Source organism: Elephantulus edwardii, unplaced genomic scaffold (assembly GCF_000299155.1).
Source record: "Elephantulus edwardii isolate Elephantulus edwardi_28Jun2011 unplaced genomic scaffold, EleEdw1.0 scaffold00044, whole genome shotgun sequence".
Lineage (NCBI taxonomy): Eukaryota > Metazoa > Chordata > Mammalia > Macroscelidea > Macroscelididae > Elephantulus > Elephantulus edwardii.
In genome coordinates, this window is record NW_006399794.1 from 14,763,891 (window position 1) to 14,773,920 (window position 10,030).

General features: G+C 41.9%; 1 protein-coding gene across 3 annotated transcripts in view; it reads right to left on the bottom strand.

The window, feature by feature from the left end:
• FCHSD2 (FCH and double SH3 domains 2) overlaps window positions 1–7,684 on the bottom strand; it is a 246,081-nt gene extending 238,397 nt beyond the window's left edge. The window contains exons 1-2 of one of the 3 annotated variants that reach the window (XM_006885556.1): window positions 7,453–7,684; window positions 5,604–5,701 (exon numbers count right to left, since the gene is read on the bottom strand). In XM_006885556.1, the coding sequence (XP_006885618.1) occupies window positions 5,604–5,701; window positions 7,453–7,473 (119 nt within the window). In that variant the 5' untranslated portion in view covers window positions 7,474–7,684. The remainder of the gene's footprint in view (window positions 1–5,603; window positions 5,702–7,452) is intronic. The other 2 variants (XM_006885557.1, XM_006885555.1) reach the window with 2 other exon arrangements.
• Between the last annotated feature and the right edge of the window lie 2,346 nt (window positions 7,685–10,030).

Sequence of the window (10,030 nt, forward strand, 5' to 3'; positions counted from 1 at the left end):
AGGACTGGCCCCTCCTAACAATATACCCAAAGTATGTAAGATGAAGTTCCACCATCCTTGCTTCCAAGGAGTACCTTAGTTGACAGATGGGAGAAAAGACTGAAACTGTCAAGGATTTCATTTTACTTGGGTCTAGAATCAATACCGAAGAAAGCAACAGTCTAGAACTAGAAAAGACATTTTGCATTGGGCAAATCTGCTGTTAAAGACCTCTTTAAAGTGATAAATAGCAAAAATGTCAATCTAAGGATATGCCTGATTCAAGTCATAGTATTTTCAATTGCTTTAGAGACATACGGAAGTTGGACAATAAGGAAGATAGAAGAAGTGATGCCTTTGAATTATAATGACGGCAAAGAATATCAAACAGCTCAAGAACTGCTAAAAGAACAAATCTGTCTTAGAAGTGTAACCCAGGTGCACCTTAGAAGCAAGAATGGGTAACACTTTATCTCACATGCCCTAAGTACGTGGTCAGGAAGGACCAGTTCTTGGAAAAAGACATAATTCTGGGAAAATTAGAGGCTCAGTAAAGGAGAGGAAGACCTTTAAGGAGATGGGCTGACACAGTGACTGCAACAATGGGCTTGAGCATGTGGAGATATGAAGATGCAACAGGAGGAAACCTTGTAAGGCAAGGTTTCAATCTGTCATACACAGGGTCACTATGAGTTGGAGTCAACTCAACATCACTTAGAAATGACAAAATATGCTTAAAAAACAAACAAAAATGTTAGGACTACATCACCTTCAAGGTTCCTTTATAGGTTCAATAGTTGCTGAGACATGAAAAAAAGTCTGTCTCACTCCATCTTTAACAGACTTTAGAATCAATTCCCAGTGATTGTCATGACCTGTAGTTTAGAGCAGACATTACACAATACAGTTATTCTTCATTTGAAGTCTCTAGACTTTGAAGTGCCAGCAACAGGTGCTTCATGAGTCAGTTTTCATTTTTCAGACCATTTGTGCAAAATTACATATTCAGCATTCTTCCCCCCCCCCCGCCCCAGCATTCTTTAAAGTAATGAAACTCTTAAAAGTCTTGTTGTTGTTAGATATCACTGAGTCGACCATGATTCACAGCAACCTTATGAACAGCAGATCTGGTCTTAGGTTACAGGTCTTACCCTGTGCTGTCCTCATCATCTCTGATATACATGAGGAAGTCACTGGTGAATCCGTCTTGTTCTCTCTTTTTCACTGACCCTCCACCTTTCCCAGTATGATGTCCTTTTCCAAGGAATGACCTTCCTAACAACATGCTCAAAGTTAACTGAGACAAAGCTTTACCGTCCTTCCTTCAAGGTGCATCCTAGTTGCACTTTGAAATGTACAGAAAGTAAAAATCAAGAAAATAAATTATTAGATAAAAATGCATTTTTTTTGAGTGGGAGTGACGAGCAGGGAGCTGCGAGCAGGACAGTAGGAATTTGAGTGAGAACTATAATTAAAAAATTTTCATTAAAACCCAAGCAGATATATGCACAGCCATGTTTAATGCAGCTTTGTTCATAATAGCAAAGAGCTGGAAACAACCCAAGTGCCCATCAACAAAAGAATGGGTAGAGAAGCTGTGGTATATTCACACAATGGAATACTATGCTGCATTGAAAAACAAAGAGCTCATTAAATATTATACAAAATGGGTGACCCTGGAGGACATTATGCTGAGTGAAATATCTCAGTCACAAAAGGAAAAATACTGCATAATGTCAATGTTGTAAAGTAGGACTGACATCGGCTTTGGGGGGAAAGTAAGAAAACAGGGGATAAATAATCTACAAAGCATTGAAACAGACGAGGGAGAGAACTGTTTAGGAGGAATATATGATTAGGTATTATTGTCATGACAAGAGTCCAGAATGAAAGCTGCATACTGGAGTGGACTGGGAGGGGGAATTGTATGACAATGAAAGAAAGAGAAAGGGGAACTGATGGAGGAGGGGTGGGCAGGAAGAAAAGTGTGCAACAATGAATGAATGGAAATCCAAAGTCTCCGTAAACTTTCATTAAAATTAATTAAAAAAATTTTTATAAAGAAAAAATGCATTTTTGTACTAACCTAGAAATTAGGAGACATCATTTAGAGTTCTCATTTACAAGAGCCACTTAAATTTGCTGGGCCTGTTTCCATTTTTATACAAAATGGTAAGAAAATTATTATATCAAACACAATGTAAAAAAAATTAAAAATTTATTTAAATTAAGCTTACAGAAAGATCAAGATATTTTACTTATAAATAGAAGTTCCCAGATGAAATAAGCATATTTCTTTTTATAAATTTCTACTCTTTTTGCTCAATATATTTTCTTCAAAGAAATTTATTACTAATGATTCCTCAATGAAATTATTAACTTTTGAGCAAGTTTAATAATGAAAACTCACCCTCAAAATACCTCTGTGTTGGCAAATTATAAAATTAAAGATCAAAGCTCACAGGTTAAAAACAAAAAAGGAACAAACTAAATAAACAGTGTCCATCGGACTCTAAAATTCTATCATTTTCCCATCTTTTATAGTAATCTACTAAAATGTCTGCTAAAAAGGTAGTTCTTGTAGTCTAGGTCCCTGCAAAGAAACTTTCTTTACTGACTCTTCTTAGCATATCACATATTTAGAGACCTACTTGGAAGGTACCTTGGAAAGCAAAGTGAAATAGTAAGTTTAGAAAAGTATACTTGTCTACCTTTGCCAGCAAAAATCAAAAGGAAACAGTTAGTATACAATCTCTCCAAAGTATGGAGAAGAGTCTTGAACGTACCATGGACTGCCGAGAAAACAAACAAGTCTGTCTTGAAGAAAGTAAAACCAAGTTTCTCCTTGGAGGCTAGGATTGTAAAGCTCCGTCTCACATACTTTGTGCACATGGCCAGGAGAGACCAGTCCTTAGAGAAGGACATCATTCTTGGAAGAGTGGAAGGAAAGTGCAGAAGAGGAAGACCCTGAATGAGATGGATTGATAGAGTAACTGGGGCAATTGGGGTTGGTGTGTCTGAATTAGTGAGACTGGATCAGAACAAGGGAGGGTTCGGAGCTGCTATACATAGGGTCACTATGCATCACAGGCAACTTCACGGCACATAACAACAACAAGAAGAAGGACAAATAAGGTACATATAAATGTAACTATTTCATTTATATGGCAATTTTGCCAACTTAAATGGTACCTCAATTCATATGAGGTTGGGGAGGTCAGAAACATGAGTGAAATAAAAATTCTTTGTGAAAGAAGAGAACAACCAACTTGCAGTTAGAAGTAACTGTAATTTGTCAGGTGAAAAAGGGGGAGGAAGAGTTTAACAGGCAAAGGGGCCAGCACAAATAAAGGCATGAATGCAGGGAGCAGAATCAAAAGTCCTGAGTGTCCAGAGCAAGGCAGATAAGGAAGAAGCATGCTGGGGCATGAAATTGTGGTAATTATGCCAAGAAAAGAGGCTTGCACCTAGGTTGTGAAAGCTCTTATAACTTTAACAAGGTGTTTGATCTTTATCCAAGAAACTGTGGAGAACTACATGGCTATGGAGGTTGTAGAGGATCATATAGTTACAATGTACAATTTAGTCCATGGAAGACCATACAGCTGTGACAAGATGTTTGATCCTTATCCAAAAGGCCACAAAGATTCAGACATATATAAAAAAAAAAGTTTTTAGAAAGCTAATTGATGGCAATGTGGAAGAAATATTTAAAAGGAGTGATTAGAGTGTGGAAAATATGAGTAAATTACTTTAATAATTAGAATATTACTGCATAATTACAAGTGAAATGTGGTGGTCACCAAATTGTAATACAAACAACTACACAAGAGGAACAGGAGCAAAAGAAATCAACTTAGTAGTGATCCTGTGACATATCTTGTTTTGCATTTTAACTGTACAACTACACTGTAAATAAAGGTCATTACTATCCCATTTGAAAGATAAGAAAACTGAAGGCTGGTAAGGATGTCACCCTCCAGATATCAGCTCAGGTAGTAGATAACAGAACCTGAACACAAACCCAGGACAGTCTGGCTCCAGTGTCCATTTCTACCAGTCTAAATAAAGAGTACAGCAGATACAAAAAGGGAACTCTGGTGGCTCTGCACTGTTAATCCTCCCTGGAAACCTGCTGAAGAGTTAGGCTATAAGTCAATGCCAACTACATGGCAATAAGTTTTAGTTCTGAGAGAGGAAAAAAAATGAAAATGACTTTGATATTAAGTCTCTAAACTAAATTACAGGCAATCATTAGAAAAAGAATGTAATCAAGAAGCCTTTAGAAGATATATTCAACGTGCCTCAAAGATCAATTACTATCAAGACTCCATCCAGGATCTTTATTCATTGACCAATTTGGCTTTAATGAATTGTCTTTAAAATGGATCACTTTCTTCATATAGAGATTTTTACTAAAAACCTTATATATACTTAATAGATGTCATTTTTAACCTTGCATTTAATATGAAGAATTCTGATATCTTCCATAGGAATTTTTTAAGCCTAAAAATTTCTAGTAGCCAAAAGAAAAAAAAAAAGCAAATATAAATGAAAAAAGAGTATATTTTTGTAAAAAAAAATAACCTTGGAATATCTAAGTCTGAATGAGACTATAGATGTAAATCTTAGAAACCCTGAAAAGACAGGTATGCAAGAGAAATGTGCACAAATACCTAAATTCAAATCTTAAAAGGAAAAAAGGAATTCTTACACTAAAATATTTGTGTTACAATGAGACTATCCAACAGATATCATTTATCATGATACACAGTTAATAAAATTAACTATCATTATGATAAAATAATACACAATCACAAAACTAATATGAAGTTAGTACACCACAGGAAAACAGACAACTAATGAGGCTTACAGACCCAATTCCAATTTAATAAATGTATTCATAAAGGCAAATTAAGAATTAGAGCCACTCAGCTTCAACATGCAAATCATCTTTCATCCTTACAATAAAATGAATGTTGAACCATCAGTTTGTATTACAAGATGATATTAAAGGATTGCCAAATAAATGGCATTTCTTTCAATATAGTATTTATTTTCAATGTTGGCAAAATGTCTCATCTATTGAACTCAAAGTTATCTTGTTTAATAACAAGGGTTAACTATGTAAAAATGATAATATGATACATTTCATAGTAAATTTAGCATTCAAAATAAAGCTCTGCCATGTCTTAACAAATATTGCTAGTATTATCTAAAGTTGATTGGCTCATAAAGATATGAACCATTAAATACAGAAGTCAGTTTTAGAAACCTATTTAACTTAAGATCAATAAATAATTGCTATAATTCAGTGGACAGACTTTTTATATATTTAAGCATTTCTATTTCAATGGCTATAATTTTACCGAAAACTTTTAAGACCCTTTGTTTTTTCATAAGAGTGTGTGTTATGAAAAAGATTTCAAGTGCCCCTACCAAAAGAAAAAAGTTTGCATTGTGTTAGTTCCAGTTATAATTTCCAGCTGAGTCAAAGCTCTAACAGACTTAAAACAGGAAATCCAAAAGGAAATTCCATCAGCAGTTCCTGATGTTTGGTAACTAAAAGGTTCTTGGAAACTGAGTGGAGGTCTCAAAGTATTGCATTTACTGTGTAATCTTACCTCATATCTTCAAGCAAATCACACTCTGCTTGATGCTTGGCTTGAAGTCTGGTCATCTGCTCAACTTGAATGTTTTTCAGTTCTTGAGTAACTTTCACCTGAAACATACCATATATTTGAAGGCCTTAATGGAATTTTAATAGTGAAAAATATTTACTTGAGAGAAATACTTGTCTACCCTAGAAGACTATTATGCTATTACTCATCTAATTTATAGAAGACTTGTATTAAATTAAGGAACAAAAAACCCTGGCCAAACAACCTGAAACTGAGGCTGAGGGAACCCAAGAATCACATGTGCACAAAAATGACAGATAAGGTGATGCAAAATAAACTTGACAGTCATCCTATTTCCTGTACAAGCTCAGTACATATCTAGGTCTTACAGTTTTAAAAGAGCCTATCTTCTATTTCTCCCAAAAGACAGTTAAAAGCCTGGAGAGGTCAATAGAGCATTGACAGGAAAAGAAGCACAAGAACACCTAAAGCTAATAATTGAAATTTACAGTCATGAAATGTGCATCTACCAAATAAATTATTCCATAATGGCTGAGATAAAACACGTACAGTATCAGGATGATGCCCTTGACTGGCTAACAGTGCATCAAATCACAATTTTTCTCACAAAGGAGAAAGCAAAAGTGACCTTCCAACTTATGCACTGCTTTTAAGCCACCCCCTGCAAGCCGGTTCCCATAGAGGCTCCACTTCAAACAGAACAGCAAATGTTCTCAAGAGCTTCGCCTGCTAGCATAGGAGAGGAGGGCAGCGGGAAGAGGGTTTAGGATTAAGGAGATGGTGGGCCTGAAGCCCTGGTCACCAGAGAAAGGTTATCGGGAGCACAAGGGAGGTATGTATACAAAAACAAAATAAATCCCCCAAATTCTCCGCTTAGGTAGAAAAATGTAGGAACCTGGGTTCAGAAACAGAGAAAGATGAAGAAGCAGGTAGAACTGAGTTTGGCATTCAGCAGATGTTTGCCCATGAGGAGAGATTGTAGCATCGGCTTTCCCCCACCAAGTGCCCAGAGTGGACACTCGGCAACCATCTGCAGAATTCGAAAGACAAGGACACAACCGCGGCCCCGGGGGAAGAGGGCAGTGAAACAGCGAAGGGCGCCGAGGGGGAAACTGCTGACAAGCCCAGACCACCCGTCACTCCCACCATGGCCATCCTAGCCCAGCTCGCAATGTCCACGCCACGAACTACCCCGCTCTCGATTTCTGTGAGGCGGCACCCGTGGCTCCTTACTCCACCTCCCCACCCCCCAGGAGGGTGGCGGGGCGCTTTGGGGAGAAATGGCAGAGCTGGTCAATCTTTAATTTCTTGTTTTCCCCTGGGGTAGGGGGCGGTGTCTAATCCAACTTGTTCTCAGCCGCCCGGTGGAAAAAGCAGGCCAAACCTTAAGGTTAGGATAGAAACAAATCCCCTGTAAATTTGCAAAAAGACTGTGGTGGCGACAAGAAGGTTTAAAGCTGGTGCAGACGAAACAATCACAACACCCAGAGGTTCTGCAAAGCTAGAAGGGATCCCTTGCCTCCTCTTGGTGCAACCCCTAGAATCCACTTTGCAGCCGGCAGCATTGCGATGTGCGCGCGCACAAATGCACACCCGAAACTCTTGTGAAATGTCTTGGGTCTCCAGCGCGGTGGAGCGACCCTTAGGTCAGAAAGAGAACCTCACATGTATGTCCCTCGCCTGGAGTCGGCAAGCGACTCAGTGACAAGCCCGAGGCGAGGGCGATCACGGCCCCACGCGGCAGGGGGGGGGGGGTACAGTGGTCGTCCCAGCCGCGTTCATTGTACGCATCGCCCACCCAGTGCCCAGAGCCCCCCAACGGCGCCCTCACCTTCCTCGGCGGCGGCTGCATGATGCTGAAGGGACATCAATCCTCCCTCGACCCCAGCGCTGGCAAGGACAAGGAGGAGGGTCGGCGAGGAGGGGACGGCCCAGAGAGCGCGCGTGTGCGTGAAAAGAGAACCTGAGAATGAAGGCTCGCCAGGGAAACAGCAAGGCCGTAGGGAGACCGGAGGACCACAGTCGCAGGGCGAGTATGAAGAGGAGGAGGAGCCCAGGAAGGCCTGGGACTAAGGCGGCCCTAGGGGGTGTGTGAGGGAAAGAGGCGGAGACCCGGAGGGGAGGGGGCTGTGGAGGGGGCCGCGGAGGCTCCCAGCTCGCCGAGCGGCTCGAAAGGAGCAGCCGAGTTCTCGGCGCTCCCCACCCGCCGCCGGCTTCGCGGCTCCTCGCGGAGGGGGCGTCCCCAGATCCGGCGGTCCCAACGCCCCCGCCCGTCCCGGGGAGTAGGGAGGCGGTGCCGAGCTCTCGCCTTCGCCTCCGCCACTCAGGCCGCGGGAATTTCCGGCCCCACCGCGCAACGTAGCGCCCCACTCGGGCCGCGGCGGGAAGAGCTCAGCAGAGAGCAGGGCTGGAGTGGCCGAACCGAAGGGGCCGAGCTAGGTTGCTGCAAGAGAGCGTGTGGCCGCGGTGCGGGACGCTGGATCGCGGCAAGGATCGGGGGGAACTAACGGATCGGGCTACGGATGAGAGTGGTGGGAACGCTAACGGAGCACAGAAATGCCCCCGTTCTCTCCGAGAGTGGCACATTCCAAAAGGCTCTTGCCTTCCCTCCCCCACACAAGGAGCTAGCCGGGGGCTTCCCGCGCGCTTTCCCGCCAGCCCGCCGTGGCGCGCGCTACGGTCGGGGGCGCGCACGTGGGCGACACAGAGCTCTGCGCCGACGCACGCGCACAGGCTGCTCTTGCTTTCTGCCGGCTTCTGCAGTTGCGATTTGTGAGCGTTGCAAGGTTAGGAGAAGTGGTTCGGGCCCACAGTGAAGTTTTATAATGGGGTAGAGAGCGTTATGTCCTTGGTAGTAGGAAAGTTGTTTTTTCTTTTGTTTTCACCCTGCACCCCTCTCTCCGTAATGAATAGAATGTGCATGCGGGGAGCAAAGGTTGGATACCTTTCTGTGGCCTGCCTCAGGTGGCTGGCCAAAGTAGAGAGTTGCTCTGAAAAGGGAAAAATATAGTAATAAAGCAAACCACGACTCTGGCACATAGTATTAAGATCAAGGAGCAAGGGCTTTATGCTGGAAAGGAACCAGGAGATATTCAAGGGCCCCTAGATCACCCATAGGAAGGCTAGGACCCTTAGAGGAGTGAGGGCTTTGTGAAGGTCAGGATTAGAATCTCTGGATTACAAAAGGTCTAATGGGTTAGAAATAAACAGATGCTGAAAGATAGCCCATGAAGACAAAAGGAGGAGGAGACAGCAAGGCAGTGGAGGGAACATATCTGGTAATCAAGACCTTGGGTGTCAATCTATAATGGCTAACTTAATTGGATAGACTCCCACTTCCTCATCTGCCTCCTGGACTCATCCTGCTGTGACCAGACCGTGGAGGAGGGGAGGTTATCAGCCTCCCAAAGTTTCCTTAGAAATACCTTTTCCCCATATCCATAGGGTTATCTGAATCACACAGCCCTGTGTGTAAAAGGGGAATTGGATTGCTCCACAGTTAACCCTTCTGAAGTTGAGGTCCCAGACAGATGTTGCCAGGATTGTTAGGTAAAAAAGAGTGACCTAATGTGAATGAAGAATAGTGTGAACACAGTGTACATAAATTTTATAAGCAAACCAATATAAAATAAAAATGGATTTTTTTTAATTAAAAAAAAAAAAAAAAGAATGAGGTCCTGTGCCCAGAAAATGAGAACTGTGGAACTTAACCAGTCTGTTTACATTGAGTTAGCCTGGATTCTTGTTTAGGAAGATGATAGAATCTCAGCTTTGTTTGAATTAAGACTAATCTGAAGCTGTGTGTGACCAATCTTACTATTTCTGGTTTTCTTTGAGGCTATTAAAAACTCAGCCAGAATCCCCAGTCAGATCAGGGAAGGCCTAAGGCAAGGTTACTGGGTGGAGGCCCAAACCTGTGGGCAGAAGCTTGAACCAGAGGCAAGAAGGCCAGACTCCAGTTATAGCTTCACCAGCAACTAGTTGTGAGGCTTTAGGCCAGTCATTTCACCTCTTCCAAACTGCTTCTTTCCTTATGAGAGTATAATGCCAGCCTCACAACTTGTTTTATTAAAGAGATTGTCTCCTTCTACAGGACCTGGAACATAGTCATTGTTCAAGAAATAATCTTTAAATCATCATTTGTTAAAATAATATTTGCTGAAGTTTTGATTTGCCAGGCATTGGTAATACTGGAAGGAATCCTAGTGACAAAAAAGGCTAAATTAGGACTACCAACCACAAGGTTAGCAGTTTGAACCCATCAGCCACTGCAGAGGAAAAAGCTGAAGTCATCTCCTCCTTGACAGCCTCTATCCTGATGAAGGATCACCGTGAGTCAGAATGAACTCAATGGCAGTAGGTTTGATTTTGGTTTTGGTGATAAAGAGAGAAGCAAGAATCATCCTGAC